The following is a 21,804-nucleotide window of genomic DNA, read 5'->3' on the forward strand; positions in this document are numbered from 1 at the left end:
CTGTCGAATCGCGTCGTATTGTCACGAATCGACGAATTTTTAAAATAGTATATTTATTGCTTTAAACAAAAAATTATTTAAGTTTTTCATCATAATTATTAACGAGTGCGCTAATCTCCACGCATTTTGATAATAATGTATTTTAAAGCACAAATCGTAGTTTAACATTATTTTATAATTATATTACACGTGTGCAATTATCGCTGTTGTGTATTGAATTAGCCATCGTATAACGCTTTGTGTTTATTTTTTGCTGTTTGGGCTCATATAGGCACTGCAGTGTATTATTATTATTTTTATTATTTTGTGTGCGCTAATTGCCACCAATATAGTTAAATTGTGGGCGCAAATCGCCACCAATATAGTTAAATTGTGGGCGCGAATCGCCACTAATATCATATTATTATATAATTGTTTTTTCTGTGCTAATCGCAACTTATTATTATCATTACCAGTGTGAGCTATGCTATAAGAGGCGTAAATTATATATACTTATATTGTTATTCGTATCTTTGTCGTGCATTTTGTTTATACAATATCATTACAATATCATAATTATAGGACTCGCTGGCCAGTCTTTAAATTGTGAATTTTTTTTTATATTTTAAATAATTATTGTCCTTTTTTACTTACTATTATTGGGTCAACAGGGCCGTAATTTATTTATTATTTCATTATAGTGCATTTATTATTATACTATCACTGAGTTACCTTTATTTGTCAGTTAACTATTTGTTCATAGTTTTTAATTTCACATTCTACAACATAGTAAAGTATTTTGGTGACCATCCTTACGGCTTATTATTGTTCGTATTCAGCCCACACAATTAGAATCATATTGTAGACATTTATTTACAATCAGGACAGTTAGATGATGGACTAACGATCAATTTACTTTTGTCTTGTATGTGTTATATTTTTCATTAAGGACGATACTTATTGCTTGCAGTTATTTGCACTTTTAGGTGTTTAGATGAATCTTTTTTTGATTAAAAATTAAACAATTAACCGGCTGGCCCCCGAATTTAAATAATATAAAACAGTATCCTATGGAACATAACTAAAATAATAGGTTTATTTCCTACCTACTCGTAAATATACAGTTAGTGTAATTTTAAGTACTTGGATGTTTTGCAGTAGGTACTCCTTAATTTACTGTATATTCATATCTAAATATTGACCATAAAATATTTATTAGTTTAATGAGTTTTGTTAACTAAAATATGTGAACATTTTTTGATTTAAATAAATTTTAAAAAGTTTTTAAAACCATTGATTATACTAATTTAGTAATATATAGCTATAATTATAAGTTATAAGTTATATAAGACCAACGTCTTTTATAATAATTGTAGAATATATTCAATTTAATAGTTTTAAGCGCAACTCATAATATAATAGGTATAAGTTGGCTACAGTGCAGATTCGTCAAGGCTCTATTAAATTTGTACTTTTTGTTGAAAATAAAAATAAAATTATTATACTTATAACTAATATATAAATTTCAAAATAATTTAATAAATGTTGGTAAAATAGTAATACATAATATATTAATTGAAAAGTCAATCAATTTCATTTTTTTTGTGTTTGTTATTTAAATCATTAAACATTTACAAATCGATTTTTTGATATGAAAAAAAAAAATAAAATCATAATTTAAACAGTTATTTGTATGCATTTATCACAATCACCTATGTAACTATTCAGTAATTATTTAGGGATTTGTAAAACCTAATTTATAAGGACTTCATAATTACAGATATGCCACTTATATTTCTTTTTTACTTATATATCTAACCAATTTCAGCATTTATAATTTTAAATTATTTACGTATTAAAATAAGTGTACTTGTATTTAAAGTTGTTTATTAAATTTTAACATCACATTGGCGTATATTTGATTGAATTTTAGTGGGAGGGACTTAAATCTTTCAAATATCTTGCAAAATAGGTACCTAATTAAAAATATATTTTAGTCAATTATTATCGAGTATTTCGATTAGTACCTATAGTTAATCATTGAAATAATTTATATTTACACTATTATACAGCTTGATTTTACGACTCATCAATTGCTTGGTGTTTATAGTTAGAACAGCACTGTGAGTGATTGCCAACTAAATTAAGTACAAATAATATTATTTAAGAAATTTGATTCCAGCTATCTGTGCTCTTTGTGGAGAGACAAATCTATTGAACTACAAAGAATGCAGGGTTCATAAGCAACTTCAAAGATCAAGAACCACTAAAATTGCAGATAAACGTCATATGAAGTACTCAGCCACTGAACCACCAAACTTCATCAATCTCAATCAACCAAACAACATTGCTTAAGATTCATCATCATCTTAAAGCTTACCATCATTTTAAGATTCATTATCAACTCAAAACTTAACGGGTAACTTAGCGCCACCGTTAACCGACCTGGTACATATTCTGATGCTGCTAAATCCTCAACTTTCCAAAATAACCAAAACTCTTTACCCCCTGAAACTCCACTCGCCACTCAAATATCATTTTTCTTGGATAATTTTCAATCACTCATTACACCACTTATAAGTCTTTTTACCACTCTTATCAACAAAATCTCTAAAAACTAATAGTAATGATACAGCAAACTCTCCGCTACTTATATTTACCTGAAATGCTAATGGACTCAAGCAACATATAGATAAACTTCTTTTCCTACTTCAAGACAAAAATTTCGAATAGCTCTAATATCTGAGACTCATTTTATCCCGAACTCCTATATCAACATCTATGGATACAAAGCTTATTTCGCCTGTCATCCTGATGGAACAACTCACGCTGGCACAGCATTATATATCAAATCCAATCCATCTCATTATCCTCTATTCCCTCATATATTTTGCCGCACATTCAAGCCTCCAGGGTTTCAATTATAACACAAAACAATATACCTATAAATATATTTGCTATATAATATAGCCTCCTTGGTCTTGACATTATCGAAGGCCAATATTCTGATTATTTCTCAACTGTAGGTCACCGCTTTGTTTTAGACGGAGATTTTAATGCTTAGAACCATAAATGGGGGAACCGTTCTCCCAACACTAGAGGAATGGAGTTACTCCACAGTATAAGAAATAATAACTTATCAACATTAGGCCCCACTGGACTTACTTACTGGCCCTCCCATAAAAACAGGCTACCCGACATTCTGGACTTTTTTGTTTATAAATTGCCTAGCAATATTCATAGCATTATAAGCAACCTTCGTGACCTATCCTCCGATCACACGCCAATCTTACTTGAAATTGGGCTAAACCTCAGCATAACTAAAAGAGAAACACTTACTCAAAAATATAATAATAATAAATTGCGTCATGTTATTCATAGATTGTATTAAAAATAGATATTAAATAGTAAATACCCAATAATTTCTGACAAATGTATATTTCGTATCAAATAGAACGTGCGGTGTTCGCGGTCAGCGGTCGGTGGTCAGTCGGATATTTCGGTCCGATAGCAAAAACAATAACAATTTAAAATACTATTATTAATATTTATACAAATATATGATATTAAGTTACATAATATGATAATAATATATTTATAACCAAATTGTTGACTTATCGTGGATCGAGGTGTTATCATTTTATTAAAAATAACATTAATAATAATTTATAGTTTTAAATTTAAATCATTCCTGTTTGGTGAATATTTTATTCTGCAAAAAAAAAAAATGTTTAAACTCAAGTGGGCCCCCGAAATAAACATAGACGGTGGCCTACAGGGAAACTACCTTTTTCTCTATGGGCCTATTCACCTCTTTATCTACACAAAGACCTTCAAATATTTACCCTTAACGAATTAGCAAAATTATATTACCATAAGTTTCACACTCACACAGTAAGTAACCCATTAATCAAACAACTATCCTCTATTTCACTGCCTGGTAACGTTCGTAGAAGACTCAAAAGACAGTGGCCGTGAGACTTACTAAGTTATTAACAATCCTAAAAGTAGGTACCCGGTCCGGTGGCACTGCTGAATGCCAGTCCATAAATGCTACCTCTAGTCAATTATAAACCGTTCACCAAATTTACTTATTATACTAAACTGTGTTGTAAAGATTGTGAATAATCTTAATAATAAATAAACTATTTATTTAGAAAAATAAAGAAAAAGAAATTCAATTATCTTTTAATTAACGGCTAGTGTTTGTCTAGGTTAGGTTAATGAATAATTGAAATTACGCTAATCAATCATCGATAAACATATTATTGACAATTGTGTTATTAACATTTTAACTATGAAATATTTATTGAGATTTTTCAATCAAAATCTAAAGATCTCCATGCATTGTTTAGTAATTATTATTCTTATTTATTTATAATTATTATGCTTATTGGTACATTTTGTTGTACTGATTTGTTTGATTGTTATATTATTGAAATAAATAAAAAAAGTGAAAAATTCTCATTAAAAAATACATTTTTTTCGTAAATATAATATATAGTATTATATTTAATCACGTTACTACATATAGAACACAATATACAAATGCGTCATGATGTGCATAGAACCATTAGAACCGATTTGAGCTGGAAACGTACTTTAAAGACTAGTATAATATTTTAATAAAATTAGTATTTTATGTTATGCGATGAAACTTATTTTGTTATTCAATTGTCAATTTATTGTTATTAATGTTTAATAGACGTATATTATTATGTATAATGCGTGTAACTGATTGGTCGTTCTATGTTTTCGCCGTAACTCGATGATTTAGAGGTCACCCACTTAATCAAATAATTTATTTACTTCATATTTACCATGTCAACTACATGCAGACGCTCAACGTATTATTTTTATGATAATAACACTAACTTACGAGTACACTTTAGCAAGCGCAAAATCACGAAACGTTGTATGATTTTTTTTTCTATTAACAAACTGGTTTTCTTTTTAAAATTACTCGTAAAGTAAATTCCACGCCTGTTAAATGAAGTGCTCGGTTTCCTCAATAGTTCGGAAGTTGAGTAAGACAGTTTAAATGTACATATAACATATTAAATATTATTATACACCATGTATACACAATATATTATGTTTCATGTTTTTAGACTAATTAATGGAAAATACTTATTTATTTTTGTGAGAACAATAACTTTTTTTTTTGTTAAATGCATTATTTTATTCAGTAAAAATGAACTTGCTAGATAAATAAATAATAATATGTTTTCTATATCATCTACGTGTGATGTTAAAAATCTTCTAAAAATATTTAATTTGCTCTTTTCTAATTCAGCTCATTTAAAAAAATTCTGCAAATAAATCAAATTATATAGATTTTCAACTCATTGAATATAAGTAAATATTGTAAACAGCTGATTTATCTTTATCAGTGATTAATAATTTAAATAATAAATTGTGTGCATAAAAAGTTTTGGCAAACTTGACCCTTCGTTCACCACTAAGATTTCGGTGTCAAAAGATATAATAATGCATCAAATGATGACATAATACTTGTAGAACGATGAAAATGAGTTAAACTTAAACTAGGGTGACCATTTTTATAAAAATAAAAAGCGGGACAAGTAATTTTTTATTAGTATGATATTTTTTTATTTTTTCCAATTATATTTAATTTAAATTTATTAAAATAATAATTATAATATATTGTTCTTTTTAAAATTGTTTTATGTTTTTTTTACAAACATTATTTAATAATATGTAAATAACGGGATAAAAACGATACCATCTTTTAAAAACGGGATAAAAAACGTTTCGTTCAGAGTTTGTCGGGACAGCGGTACATGATGATCAATAAAAGGACAATACTATTTTAAATGGGTCGTATGGTCATCCTAACCTAAACGTATATTGAAATAATACATTTAATAATGGAAAATAACTTATATATATTAGCACAATGTACGTAGAATTTTTTCCTGTATCTTTTGATGTAAATAACTCATTTTACACAAAATGTTGACTTAACCCCTATTTCGTGTACAACCGCGCAATGCTGAACAGATTTGAATCTCTTAAAGTCAATAAAAATTAAGTAATTTTTTTTTTATATATATGGTTAAAATATTAATGAAGGATTTGGCATTATATTTTCAAATCTTTGACACAATAAATAATTTTATATTATTTTCTGATTACATAATCGTTTGTAGAGTTTTGAGATTTTTACGAGTGTTGTCAAAATTTAACTTTAAATGCTAATAAAAATAAATCGTTGCATAGACACATTATACTATGTAATATATGTCGAGATGAGTAAATTGTTTAAATAATATTTTATCTTTTTAAAGATTACGAAAAATTTAATAAATATTCTAAACGTGAGTATTATAATCAATGTCAGTGTGATTTATGAAAGTTGTTATTATACTTAATAATTGAAGGTTAATTATATTAAATTTATTTAACATTTTATTTAAAATAATATAATTACAAGATAATGATAAAAAATTTTATATTTTAAGATTGGCACTTTTATCATATTTGTCTATATTATATTAAGTACTTAAGCCGGTACCGGAAATTTATTTTAGTTTTTATAGTATTAAGCAGGAATCAGGGTCATTTTACTATCATTTTAGACTCTGACTGACTTCCTGTGTACTCTGTATATCAACAGGTTTTCGATAAAAACGCTGTATTAAGATACAATTATTAATATTTAATTAATTATAATTATATGAACCAAAATAATCCTTTTGATTAGTAAGTATCTACACAAAATTCATTAAATAATATTTGGTAGTAATGATATAGTTAATAATTATTATCATTAAGTTACTATAATAGTATAATTTAAAGTTTTCTCCTTCGATAGTTTTAAGACTTATCTAATTATTTGTAAACCTAATGTTAAATTATAAAATTATACACAAATAATATGTAATTTATATACATTTGTTTTATAAATTGTTTATCAGTTATCACAGATTTGTATGAATTTAGAGGAATTATTATTTTTGTGTTGAGATTAAGTAAACCAAAATATTTTATGAATTATATTGATAATCTGGATCTTGTGCATAGCCATAATTGTCCAAAGTAATATTTAAAATATAGTTATTAGAATAAAAAATGTTGACAATTAGAAAATTGCTATCGAGAATTTAAACATCTGCTATGGGATTCCTTATATTAATATTAATTGAAAATTTATATTGTGTAGCTTTTATAGATTTTGAACTAACGGATAGGAATGTAATGATTTTTACAATAACTTAATACATATTTACAACTTTATTTTATAGATATTTTAGTTGAAAAAACTAAAAAGTTTTAAGTATCAAAACTTTTATTTTAATAAAGTAAAGAAATATATTACAAAGGTATTTAGAACACTTTTAATATATACGAATGTTTTTTAACACGATAATTTATGATTGTTTTCAGACGTGTTTAATAACAATACACTATTTTATTGTAATAATTCCTGCGTTGATGTTAGTTCTATAATGCGATTCTTACTCTTTGTCTACTTATATTATCTCTAGCTTCATTTTAATAAGTTATTTCACAGAAAAACATGTTCACTAAATTTGGTACGCGTAATATTATTTAAGATGTAATACATTTAATTTCTATAATTCTATGATTGCACAATTGAAAAATTTAACCCACCATTGGTGGGCTTTATTTTTTAGAACAAAATAGTTAATAGACATGTTCGCCACAGGTATTTACCCGGTAGAAATATTATATAAAAAAAATCTACTCAAGAAACAGGATGAATAATAATTGTGTAATTTTAATATAAGAAAAACGTATAGCATTCTATACAAAACGAAATAATATTGCTATTATTTTATTAATTGGTTATTATATAAGATATATTATACTCTAAGTATAAAAAGTAAATTGTTGAAATATAATATTAAATTATTTTTTTATTTTTTTTTTTATTGGTATTTATTACATCAGCTACTCGGTGATTAGTTTACAATATTTACAATATACTCGTATATTTATAAATAGCTAGTTCATAGAGGATTTTATGCTTATATATCAGATCATATAATTTAATTTCCATTAAGAAATTGATGATGTTGGTATTTAATTTCAAGACAGGTTTTTGGATGCTTTTCAAATAGATACGGTATGTGGTGTTTGCTTCTTTGGTCTTCAAATTTAAAGCATTCGAGTAATGTGTTTAATAATATAATCCACTTCATTCCTTTAAATTTATTAGAATCTAATGAAATATTACGTTTCTAAATTATTATATTATAGGTAATAATGTATAAATATAAATATTATATTATGTAGTAAAAATAATAATTCATAATGATTATGAAAAAAATACAATTATTAAATAAATAATTCTATTGTTAAACATAGTTTTAATAATCATATTATCTAGATATTCTACATTTTTTCGTCAAGAATTATGTCAAAATTAAAAATAATAAATATATTTTTTGCTTCCATTGTTCAACTGTTTGTCAAGAAAATGATTATATTGTTTGTTGTAGAATCTAAATATGATGGTTAATTGTTTTGAAAAATACTTCTACAGATATGATGAATGACGATGACATATTGTTAAATACTTTTTAGTTTCGTAATTTTAAAGGTTCCTTGAGTGGTGTGATACAATATGTATTTATGTTCGTCAAAGTGTATGACATATTTTAATTATTAATTCATCTAATACGAGTAGTATCAAAATGTAAATACAAAAATACATATTCCATATTATTTATGGAACACTTTTGCTCATATTTCACGAATGAGAAGGTTCAATATTTTACTAATATTTTGGTTTTTGTACCTTATAATTTGTTGAACTTTTTAGTAGGCACTTACATCTAATATAGTGGTTATCATTATACTATATGGTTAATTATATTATGTTTTTCCCAATATTGTTATATGTCCTGATATTATGGTCAAGTTATGAAGCTATAAATGTAGACAATTATCACAATATAAATAACAATGAACATTTTTTACAAAATATTTCTCATCATTACTGCAATCATATAACCGGAACGCATGTTGTATTGCTGGCTGAAAAATCTGCAGCAAATTTCTACAAAATTTTACAAAAGTAATAAATTAATGCGACTTACAGTTTATTTAAATTTTTATACTTGTTTTAATTGCTAAAAATATCTTTTAAAATACCATAACTGTTGGTAACAGTAACTTATAACTTACCAGTTATATTATTTTATGATAAACATTAGGTTATTCTTTATTTCAGGTCGTTTTATTCTACATTTTATGTATACAATAGTACATTAATCGAGAATGTATCATTAAGTGACTATTACATAATTTATATTGAAGATGAACAATTTTTTTTTGACGAAAGTATATATAATCGCCAATTTTGGCATACTACCAAGACTTATTTAATAGTTAGTGAAAAAAAGTTGAATACCAAAAAAATATGGCCACAAATCAAACTTATTTGGGAAACTTTCAAAGTTTTTAAAATTTCCTTGTTGAATTTAAACAATTTAAAAGTTCTGAGGATATTCGATGATGGATTTTACAAATACGTTACTGCCAGTAAATTAAATTATGGAATAAATAATGTGAAGCAATATCCATTACGAGCAGTTATATTTCCGAGGATACCATCTATAATATTTCATAATGGTGAATGGACTGGACCAGACTGGAGAACATTGGAAGCGTTTTCGAAAAGAATGAATTTTTCTCTTAAAATATCTTTGTTTTCAGATCAACCCGGATTTGGATATAGGTTTGTTGCTTTATTAAAAATCAATATTTTAATACTTAATGAAATATACTAATATTATATTTTACCTAAAACTTGTAGATATTATACTGCATAGTTTTCAGTATATTAATAACGAATAATATCGTTTAATTTATTATTTTAATCGGCAAACAAATTGTAGAATACTCAAGTTTATTAAAAATATTTATTTCAGTATGTTTAAAAATCGATTTTGAAATTCTGCTATTACGTTGTAGGTTAATGAATGGAACATATACAGGTGTACTTGCTGAAGTGGTTTACGGCCGAGCAGACGTGTCATTCAACAGCCGTTTTCTGAACGATCCGATGATCCAAAAGCCGTATAAGTATACCCTCACTAACGGTTTAGATTACATATGTTTTATTGTGCCAAAAGCCGAAGTGTTGACTAGTTTTCAGATATTGTGGATGACTTTTAGCGTTGAGGTTTGGTTGTGTGTGGCTGTTACGTATGCGTTGATGACCAAGTCTTTCCAGCTTTTTAATAAATTAAATTTGTTTGGCGGGCGAAAAATATCTGATCCATTTATGACTAGCCTCCAGGTAAAAAAATCAAAAATTATCAACAATATTATTTCGACTACATACCATTACGTAGATTTTAATATGTGTTTTAGGTTGTTTTGGGTATGGGCGTTTGTAGTTTACCAAAACATGTGGCCGGGCGTATATTGTTTGTATCGTGTTCGGTAGCTTGTTTTGTTATCGTTACTTTATTCCAAGCATCAATGGTGACAAAGTTAAGCACAGAAACTAGTCAAAAAGAAATCGACACATTAGAAGAACTTGATAAAAGTGGAATGGAAATTCGAACTTCATTACAATATGTTCGGGATGCTTTGGCGATGTATTCCCATACAAAATCCCTTGCAAATAAAATAGATGTAGAAAAAGATAGACAAAGTTATATTGCATCAAAATTTGTCTTTATTGCAAGGATTATGAATTTGAGTCTTTCAAAGTCTTTAAATTTTATTGGACATTTTCAACAACAAAGTTTTGCATTGCATGTGGTTCAGGTAAATTTCACTGTTTATTATAGGTGCATGTTTTTTGATATTAATTTAATTAATAATTAAAATTAAAATCACATAGCATTTATCACACAACAAAATTTTAAAATGCAACGGTTTTGGAAATAAAATTAATTTAACCTTCTAGCTATATCAATAATAATAAAATAAAATATATTATTAGTATTATAAATATATCATAAAATATACTTAATGAAATAGGCCGATAGACTAGAATCGCTCAGAATAGTTTTTTGTATGTAATGAATTATTCCTCAATTACGAAGTTTAATCGACACCTAGTGTATAGTAGAGCATTTATCTATTTTTCCCTTTATTTTTATTATTATTAAATTAAACTAAAAAAGTTTTTACAGAAAATAGTAGGTAATTACCTTGTTTGGTGAAATGCGTAAAATGCAAAGATTTGCTTAGAAAAATCCTGTAAATCATAAGTATAAAAACTGAAATTCAATACAACTAAATATATATTAAATAAGTTATTAATTATAATAAACTCAAAGTCCCTACATTTAGTATCAATACCTATAAAAAATAATGACTTTATTTTTTATCCTTTTGAATGTGATATTTTATTTCATGTTATAAGAAATATATAACTTTTGTGGACGTATTACCAAAAGATTTCTCTTTCAACTTATTCTTGTTGAAGTTCAGTTATTATTTCATATTATTAAAATGTTTATTTTTAACTCCTAATCATTTTTCTATTGAAAATACCTATTTGGTTATATTATTTTAATCTATATTTGTCCTATTCAATGGTAGCTAGTAAATAGTAATACTATTGTATTTTAGTTGTAACCTAGTCTTATTAATTATTGAATGTATATTAATGATATATACGTAAATATAACGTAATTATTTGTCATTAATTGTTTGATAACTTATGCTTTTCTTTCTATAGGAATGTCCACTAAAACATTATTTAACATATGCAATTTCAATAGACTTTCCGTTTTTGAACGAGCTAAATGATCTTCTTACACGTTTTCAAGAAGCTGGAATTACTGACAAATGGAAAATAGATATTCAAAAGTTAGAGGTAGTATATTATCAGCCACTAAATTCTAACTCATCAAAAGATTTAAAAGCATATTCATTAAATGATTTATGGTTTGCTTTTGTGTTTTTATTCGTTGGCTATATAATTTCAATGATTGTTCTGGTATTAGAATTTGTTTTCAAAAGCATTAAAAAATGAAATCATGTAGATATTTGTTATCAACATATTGAATATGTATATTATTAACACACATTTATTTTAATCAATTTAAATTTTAAATAAAATATTATATCTATTATATGGTAAAATTATAAAATGCACAGTAATAAACATGACTTAAAAAAAAAAAAAAAAACCATAGAATATTATATACCAATATCTATTTAACCTAATGTTTAATCGTTTTATTTAAAAATTCAGTAAGTAAGTTTTTAGTACTTTTAATTGTATTTCATATTGTATAAATATTATTTTTCAATTGTTGTACACCTGATAATAATATTTTGTGGTTTTATTTATCATAGATATTTAAGAATTTACTTAGTTATGTTGTATACAATTATATTGATTTGTTTTGTACAACAATTTAGAATTATTGTACTATATATATTTAAAATGATTTATACTATGTATATATACAAATAATAAATTATAATATCCAAGGAAATGTATCCTGTCAATAACCATAGAACACATTAATGTTCGAATAAATGGTATTATGATTACTTTTTATTCGACCAGATGTCATTTAAACACATGCCATTCGAATGTAACCTATTCTCGTTAGCAAAACATATCGTGCCAAAATCATTTTGTCCGATTTACGTCAGCATAAAATTAATAGTGATTTACTGGTATTAAATTATTTTTGTATAATTAAAAAATAAATTTGGTACACATAAAAATATAACATTTGCTTTCAATATAATACAACTGTTGGGTTTATTAAAGGTCAGGTTTGAAAAAAAAAAATTAAAAATAAAGACACGTCATTGTAAACCTAATACATAAGTTATTACTCATTCATCGCTTTTCTTATAACTTAAAATATATAAATAATTAATAAACTGATGAATTAATAAGTTATCCACTTTCCTAAAATTGTTTAAGGTGTATTAAATGAACTGAAAAACGTTTGATAAAACACGCAAGCTTGCAAACTTACCTATAATTTTAAATAAACAATGTATTCAAACTACATATTAATTTTTTATATATTTATAAAAGGTAAATTTTTTTTTACACTATATTTATGATTTAAAAATATATTTAAATATCTATATATTATAAAAAGTAGGTTTTAAAATATTGCCCTTACACCTAATCTCTTCTAAATATTGAAAAATGTATTTGTTATTAGTTATTATTAATTTAATAAATAATATTAACACAAAATAAAACATAGAGATGTTAACAAATACATTTTAAATTTGCATTAAATAACTGTCGTAACAAATTATAAATATTTTAAGTTTAGATTATATGTAATGATGGAATAGAAAAAGAAATTATATTTCACATAAATTTTAAAAACATGAAACATTTCTTTTTACTTGAAGCTGATAAATAAAAAACATATTTTGAAATATAGTACAGACTTGTATCGTATTTTTTTATTTATATTAAATAATTTTTATAGTCTTAGATAAATTGATATAATTCAATCCTAAATTATTAATTTATAAAACTATTAATATAATAAGTAACATCTATTTTGTTAAGTTTGTTTAATTGTTAATAACAATCTACTGATTTTAAATGTATTATATTTATTATAGTACATTTATTAATGAAATAAAATATATTAAATTCTAATTTGTATCTACATCACACGATAAACTTAATGTCTTTCATTCAGTGTTCAATTTGTATTTTTAAAGTTAGAATGGAGTGGCACACTATGGTATTCCTGCGTATCTTAACCAGATTTCAAACGTGTACGTGTAAATACTGAGTTATTAAGTTACTAACTAGTCATGTATTAAGGGTAATATTTCTCAGTAATGGTTGTAAATGGTTATACAATTAACATATTATATAAAATAAATGTAATATTTACTATATAGTCTAGTATTGATTATATTAAACTAATAGAATTTTTACAAATTATAAAATTCATTAAAAAGTTAATATTAATATTAAGGGGATTTGATATTGTCATACCGAACGTTTTTAAGGAGTTCAATACAGGCAATTTTCTTAATGTATGAACGTAGTAATTTATGATTAGTGTTTATAGTGTAAAAGAAATTACAGAGTGCTGTTGTCGTACGTGCACCCAAATATTGTCAAAAAACCACTACTATTTCTTAAATTTCTGAAAATATATTCGAATTGAATACGAAATATACTCAAAAACGACTTATTTATTTTTTTATAAATATTATTTTACAGATGTAAATCTATTAAAAATCAACTTCTTAAACTAATAATTATTATTGTTTTTATATATGAGTTGAATAATTTATTTTATTTTATCAGCATTATTTTCATTCTAAAGTTCCTCTGAACTAAGTTACTATTGATTTTAAAACTGGTATTATTTTGTAGCTTGTATGAATAACCTGAAAATATAAAATTGTTCTATCAATATTAAATAAAACTTTTTATGCATAGTATTAATGGTTATAATTTTTTTTTTTAATTTATTACTTACATTTGTGAATAATTTTAAATTGACCATAATTTTTGGTGATATATTAAGTTTAAAGTTGTTTGCGTTATTCATTTTCATTGTAAACAATAATAATTTCTTGAAATTAATGTTCATTTCTATCCAATTACAATTGTATAAAGCAAAATTTATTGTATCATTCTGAAATTAAGTTAGATACTGTAGGCTGTTGTATAGAAAAACATAGATGCATTGTAAATAAATAATTATTATACATTATAATAGTCAGTGGCGCACACTGAAAAATGAATAGGAGTTGTGTATTGAATGGAAAATATACAACCTACCTACCAAATAATTTTCAAAAAGTAGACGGGTCTATAATTTCATAATTTATTTTTATACGTAGTAAATTTATAAAGATATTTTAAAGCTAGGGGAACCCACCTAAAAAAAATTCAGGAGTAATAATAATTGCATTTTTTAACTGTTTAGTTTGCACCATTAATAACAGTTATGTGTTATACATAACATTTTTGAATTGTAATTTGTTTGTAAAAATATATCACTTAAATTGTAAGTTAAACAAATATTAGCCATATATATATAATATAGGTATTATTTATAAAGTCCAGTATAATTAAATATGAAACAATTAAATTTATGATATAAATATTCTCAAATTTTTTTTGTCACTAATCAAAAAATACAATTTTTAAAAGGTTTAATTTTAAAGATAAAATTATAATAAATTAATAAAAATTTATTTTGTTAATGTTTTACTTACATATTTATTTATTAAACTGAATAAATAGCATGCTAAGAATAAGTGACCGGTGTTAAATACTGCAGTTGAGATAAATTTAATACTTTCTGGTGAAGTTAGTGGTACACCTTTTTTTGAATTCTAAAATAAATAAAAAATATAAATTAATACGTTGATTTTAATTAGTATTTTATAAAATCTTACCAAAACAATTACAAAAGGAATTAATGACATAAATATTGATTCAGATAGCAATTGAAAAAATATAATGGGACGTAACAGATCATAAATTTCATGAATTTTCCTAAAAATAATAATTTTAATTAAATCTATTATATTGGTATTTATACATTTTTAGATATAATATTAGAATTTAGGACGCATATTACTTAGTCAATTTTTGATGATCTTGAATTATTAGTATCAAATTAATTATATCCATTGGTTTTTCATTTATTAACTGGTTTTCTTCGTCTAAAACACCAATATTCATGATATTATGTCACAGATAAATAATATAATTTAGTTTGATATTATAAAACTAAAATGTGTAAAGGTAAATTATTAAGTAAGTAATTAATCATTGTTTCTAATTGATGTTTAGTTAAAATGTGTTTATAGTATTACATTACGAAACTATTTGCTAATTTTTATAAAAATTCTTAGAAATTTTTAAGTTTTAGGTTGATGCGGCGATGTGTTGCTCGGTAAATTAGGCTACATTAAAAATTTCAATGAGGTCAAATTATAGTTAAGAGTTACCTTATTTAATGGTCAAAAATGAACAATTTACATAGTAATATGATTATTAAAAATTGTTATAATAATAAATTCCCTAGTTAAGGACGAATACGATAAACGTGAAGTCCATGTAAAATTAACAAAACATATTATGTCAGACAATAAAAGTGTGAATCAAAAATTACTGAACATGGCAATGTTGATGTCAAACTAAATAAACAGCTCATAGACAGTTAGTTTTATCACAAAGAAACTGGAAATGTCATATATGGCTACTTCAAAGTCAGAAAAGCGATAATCTGTTTTAAATCTAATATTTATAAACGTGATATTTTATAGAGATATTGTCTAGATACAAATAATAATGGCACAATTAAAGCTCATAGGAATTTGGAATTGAAGAAATACATTAATAGTTGAATACGTCAGGAAAATTAAAAAACTAAACAATTTAAATCGTTATGGCTGTACACCGTTGTTTACTTAGAGCCATTGAGAACTTTAAGTACCGTTGTCGATGATTGGTAATCACCGTTAGAGATGCAAGAGACAACTGGTAAAAACATAAAAAAAACATAGAAAAAATGAAAGTCATTTTTGATTAACACTTTTATTCTTAAGTTTATTCTTGTTGAGGTGGAAGTTAAGTCATGGACTTATTTCACTGGAAATTCTACTAAACTATAATTGAAATACAGCAGTCTGTTAGTTGTAAATATGTGCTATATCACTATTTACTAGACAAAAGGTATTTATTGAGTACAAAGTCAGGAAAAATTTTCGGAAGTGGTTATAAAAATTTTAAAAAGTGGTGTATAAAGTATAGAATAATTTATAAATATTTTTAATGAATTAAACATATATATATTTTAAGCACCCATACATAAATGAATACGGTTTGTTAATAATATTTAAATGCGCAAAATATATAGGTAATATAAAATAAAATTCAATCTTGCAGCACAAATTCTAAATTACTATTTTTTTCTTTAGAAAAGCGATTAATTATTTCCTCAAAATCGATATAAATATTTCATTATGGAGGAGGATTTAAATTTAGGGTCGACCGATAATTATAAAAATAAATAAATATTACGCAAATTGACACATAATAAATTAAAAACGAGGGACACTTCTACACTTCTTTTATTGTGGTTAGTATACTTAGTTGTCATTCTGATAGTCAAAGAGTATTTTAAAATAGTATTGTTATTAAGTGTTATAATAAAATTAATATATTTAACAAATAAAATATAATCATTAATCCACACTATCTCAAGTTTAAAATGTATATTATCTTAAATACATATATTAAACTATCCAGTCTCAATTAGCTATAAGCAAACTACATGTAATTCAATTATAAATTCTTTTTGTTTCCCTTTTTTTCTCTCTTTCGCTTGTATTAATATCACCCAATGGTCATTGCTGCCGAGTATTTATTTGAATAAAAAATAAATAAATAAAACTAATATATGAATAACAATGTGTATTTGGTCGAAAAAAATAGATAACAATATTATAATATTTTAAAGTAAATTAAAATGACCATAGTTTTTAAATGTTTATTATTTTTATTAAATATCCACCAGTATACTACTGTTATTCCTACCTATAAAAAAATTATATACTATACGATTATATGAAAAAGTTTAATATGTAAAAATTATAGCTTACTTTTAATTTTATTGTTGTTGGTAAGGTTATATCCTAATGAGCTGTATGATGATGCGATCGTTTTTAATTGAAAGGCGATGGTTATGCAATAAGAAATAAACAAAAAATCGAAAATAATCATCGAATATCCATAAACCGATAAAGTTATTACTTCGATTAAATAAAACACGTTGAAGTTATCATTATAAAATTGAGTTGATACCGGAAATATTAAATTTAGTATATTGTATCGGTATTGAATGTATGTACTATTTTTGGATTTAATATATAAATAATTGTCCTTTGTAATGATTGGAGAGAAAATCCATAACCCTAAAAAAGCAACCCATAGTATTGTGATAATATTTGAAAACATTAATGATATTACTCGAGCATTTATTAGAAAATATTTTTGGTGACCACTATAAGATAAAAATGTGATAGATGTAAAACTTATAAAATTCCATAATTTATCGGATTTAATAATAACAAAGCTTATTTTAATTATAATAAAAATTATTGCATACATAAAAATGATATATCTAACGATTGCAGTAAAATCATATTGAGAATAATATATACTTATATTGCATATTATAATGTGTACTATAAGATATAAAATTGAAATAAAACCGCCTAGTTTATAAATACTGTATCCAAATAATGTTGTAGCATTTGGATTTAGTAATTGATATAATCCAATTAGCTTCATTAACTGTAAATTGGTAATATAATTTTTTGTATTTTCTTGTATCATCGTTGTATTGATATGATATTGTAATGGAGCCACTGTTTAAAATAAAAGTTTATATAAGTAAACATAATTACTTAAGCAGTAATACATTATATGGTATGATTGTGTTCGGGGGACGTGTAAAATATTTGTAGAGACTATAAAGCGGGTGAAGAGAAGACGTGACACATTGACAATTTTAAGCTTTTTTAATGGCTGCGCCAAGGGAATTTTATACTATAATAGAAAATATAAAGTTATAAAATTTGAATATTTTTAAAATAATTTACAATTTTGTTAAAAATTGAGCTTATAAGACATTACTTTTTAATTATTGTAATTTGTACTATGATAAACATTTTAATAAAAAACAGAAATGAGCATGCATAACTATTGGCTGGTAATAACTTTAGTATAATGTTTGAACATTAAATAAAAATATTAAATTGCATTTCTAGAGAATTATATATTTTATTTAGCGCATATTTATCGTATAGTTTAAAAATAATAATTTGAAATATTATTATAAAGTTTTAAATATGAACATGTAATTTTAAATATAAAAATAAATAATTTGATAAAACGTAATGCAAAATTTACCCAATTTTCTGAAAATATTTTACAATGATTTAAGTGAATTGTGGAAGTAGATTATGTTATTATTTCGAAAATTTAAAAATGATACTCAAATAATTAGTCTACTGATGCATCAGTTACATATCAAACTAATTATTTTTATAAAATAATTAATTTCAACTTTATAGATATGTGCAAAATACCATAAGAAACTAGCTTCTAAAAAATATTATTTATTTATCAAATGAAGAATAATATACTCGTTTAAAAAATTGTAATGAATAAGTTTACAGACGATTTCAAATAAATATTTTTAATTGAGTAAGTGAGTTCCGAAATATACATTTCTTAGCTTTGTATCCATTTTTCCTTATTATAGGAGTATAATGAATATATTTTTATTGTATGTGACATATTTTTAGTAAATTAATGATATAAAAGTAGAATAATTTGAAAAAAAATATTTTATTATTCATATTATTTATAATGTAAAACTATTTTATATAATTTAGAAGTTAATATTTTTAACCAAATTATCTAAGTATATTTATTAAATATTGGGAAATTTTACTAACATATTATTATCACTAGAACTTACGATTAAAACTGCAGTAAATGATGTAAAACTGATAGTCAAGATTATATTCTAAGTTGATATTGGGCTTTTTGAAATGTTCGATATTTTTCACGTAAGAATTTCTTTTGAAGAATGGTATTCGATAAGCTTTTTATTTTTATCATATACAAATATTCGTGAGTTATAACCATTAATAAATATATAAATTAATAATTTTTTTTAAATATACTCTTAATAGTTAATCATTGGTCTGAAGTCAAATATTAATTATTACTATAACTTATATCTTTAATAAATATTAATAACCCAACGATTTCAATTCAATTATACATAATTATCAAACCATTAATTGAAAATGACTAATTTTATAATATTATAGTAGATTAATATATTTTTTTAAATAATTAATAACTGCATATATTTAATTGTGTCAAAAGATTAAAAAAATATTACAAATTTAATAATACATAAAGTATTTATCATATCAATAATTTGACAAAATGTTTGTTCTAGTAATTAAAATTAAAATCAAAAAAAAAAATAAATATTATTTTAAAATTATTTATAAATTTGTCATTGTAGCACTTAAAGGTATATTTTTCTAATAACCTTATGTTGAATAATAAATAATTTAATTATTTATATTCAAGTTTATTATAAATAATAAAAAAAAATAGTATGTATTTTAAATTCTTGGTAATTTTTCAAATCTATATTATTACATAATCTACTTAATTCATAATTTTAAGAAATCACTCTTTTTATTAATAATAATTATTAAAAAATAAACTTAAGGTGTAATATTACATTAAACTATTTATGCCAAGTTGTACATGACCGTTCTTTAAATTTATTTAACGAACGCTTTTTTCGAACCATTGAATATTTTTATTGCACTATTTAGATTGCACTAACAATTGAATACAAATCTATTGGTTTTAAACATAATACTAAGTTTTACGTTGAATTTTGAAACATATCACAAGAAAAAAGGTAACAACTCTTCAGCTGTTTTAATTCAAATATAAATAAAAGCGTAGTGACATCGTGATAACAAGTAATGACTGACTAAAATTTTGATGAGCCAAAATTGGATCATTAGTTTAATTAACTGCTAACCAATAATTTAATGACTCAATAATCCTTTTGAATGTTTAGTGAACGTTTAGAGGATGAATAAATTTTTATTCGTTCAATGACGTGCTATTGATTCATTAAATATTTAATGAACGTTCATGCCACCCGGCATTGTTATATTGAGCTTAAATATTTAGTAAAATACCATATATCAAGATTAATAGTTTTTTGTATAGTAAATTTTTGTATTTCATTTTAATTAATATTGGTTTAATTAAGTATTAAAACACAAGAAAATATTCAAAAGACTTATATACTTATTTTTGCTTATAATATGATATAATTAAGTTAATTTAAAATTGTAATTAGTTTATGCATGAAATAAAAATATTTAAAAAATGTACTAAGGTTAATAGCATTAAATGTTAATTACACAAAACGCCATGTAGTTTGTAAAAATATATATTATAACAGTCATTGATCATAAAATAATTTTGATGGCTCCAAGAGTATCAAATATCAATGTATCAATACATGTTATTGACGTTATTGTACTATCATTATTTGTTTCAATAATCTTAAATTTTAACCCACAAATATTTAAGTTAAAAACTAAATTTAATTGTGTTATCATTGATAAGTTATCAATAATACAACTATAGTATTTTATCCAATAACGTAACTAATCTGAAGTTTTCTATTAATTTTTCTAAAAAGTAACCCATTAAAGCTTTGCTTCCACTTGCTTATTAATTGCCTATTTTTATAATAAAAAATAATAAATAACAATATCATTATTTTTATTCTTATATCATTATATTTTATCTTTATTAATAACTTGTTCAAATTTCTTTCAACAAATTTAAAGTTAGACATGTTACTATTTACTAAGTTTTATAGAAAGGTTATATTTACTAAAAAAATAAAAATAAAAATGTTAATTGAATAGGATCTGTTATTAGGATTATATACAACGAAAACATTTATATACAATTTGACAACAAAATATAAAATATATACTTAATAGAAAATTAAACAAGAAAAATTATAAAATGCTTTGTACCATATGAAGTTATGTCAGTTTAAGTGATTATAGTTTGGAATTTTACTGTCGATATAAATAATTATTTTTTATTCGTTTTGAATTAATATCAAATCATTAATATTATATTACCTTAATGAGACTATGAGTTATTTTTGAAGGGCTAGGCCCATAAAGTTTTACTGTAAGTGCTATTGTGCTAATGAATATATTATCAAAAATATATTAAACTCGTACTAGCTTATATAGGAC

At 23.8% G+C, this 21,804-nt stretch overlaps 2 protein-coding genes across 2 annotated transcripts; one reads left to right on the top strand and one right to left on the bottom strand.

The window, feature by feature from the left end:
* Positions 1–8,893: 8,893 nt before the first annotated feature.
* Positions 8,894–13,980, top strand: LOC112601602. The gene is made up of 6 exons (XM_025349307.1): positions 8,894–9,046; positions 9,203–9,709; positions 9,946–10,273; positions 10,348–10,749; positions 11,672–11,880; positions 13,914–13,980. Exons 2-6 carry the CDS (start codon positions 9,654–9,656, stop codon positions 13,978–13,980), a joined length of 1,062 nt encoding a protein of 353 aa, XP_025205092.1. The 5' UTR covers positions 8,894–9,046; positions 9,203–9,653.
* Positions 13,981–14,280: 300 nt separating this feature from the next.
* LOC112601603 lies at positions 14,281–18,304 on the bottom strand. The gene is made up of 6 exons (XM_025349308.1): positions 18,181–18,304; positions 17,569–17,880; positions 16,401–16,444; positions 15,172–15,291; positions 14,427–14,585; positions 14,281–14,334 (listed from the first exon to the last, which is right to left on the bottom strand). The coding sequence occupies exons 1-6, from the start codon at positions 18,302–18,304 to the stop codon at positions 14,281–14,283; spliced, it is 813 nt and encodes a 270-aa protein (XP_025205093.1).
* Positions 18,305–21,804: the final 3,500 nt, after the last annotated feature.

This window comes from Melanaphis sacchari, unplaced genomic scaffold (assembly GCF_002803265.2).
Source record: "Melanaphis sacchari strain LSU unplaced genomic scaffold, SCAv2.0 Contig7_pilon_pilon, whole genome shotgun sequence".
Classification (NCBI taxonomy): domain Eukaryota; kingdom Metazoa; phylum Arthropoda; class Insecta; order Hemiptera; family Aphididae; genus Melanaphis; species Melanaphis sacchari.

What these genes read in the sequence shown, in the direction of transcription:
- LOC112601602 (XM_025349307.1), top strand. Translation starts at nt 9,654, where the DNA reads ATGAATTTTTCTCTTAAAATATCTTTGTTTTCAGATCAACCCGGATTT. An exon ending in CAACCCGGATTTGGATATAG is followed by an intron (nt 9,710 to 9,945) that starts GTTTGTTGCTTT and finishes ATTACGTTGTAG; the next exon opens with GTTAATGAATGGAACATATA. An exon ending in TATTCATTAAATGATTTATG is followed by an intron (nt 11,881 to 13,913) that starts GTTTGCTTTTGT and finishes ATTAATATTAAG; the next exon opens with GGGATTTGATATTGTCATAC.
- LOC112601603 (XM_025349308.1), bottom strand. Translation starts at nt 18,304, where the DNA reads ATGATACAAGAAAATACAAAAAATTATATTACCAATTTACAGTTAATG. An exon ending in CAACAACAATAAAATTAAAA is followed by an intron (nt 16,445 to 17,568) that starts GTAAGCTATAAT and finishes TGTTTTTACCAG; the next exon opens with TTGTCTCTTGCATCTCTAAC. An exon ending in ATTACCAATCATCGACAACG is followed by an intron (nt 15,292 to 16,400) that starts GTACTTAAAGTT and finishes TATTTATTTTAG; the next exon opens with AATTCAAAAAAAGGTGTACC.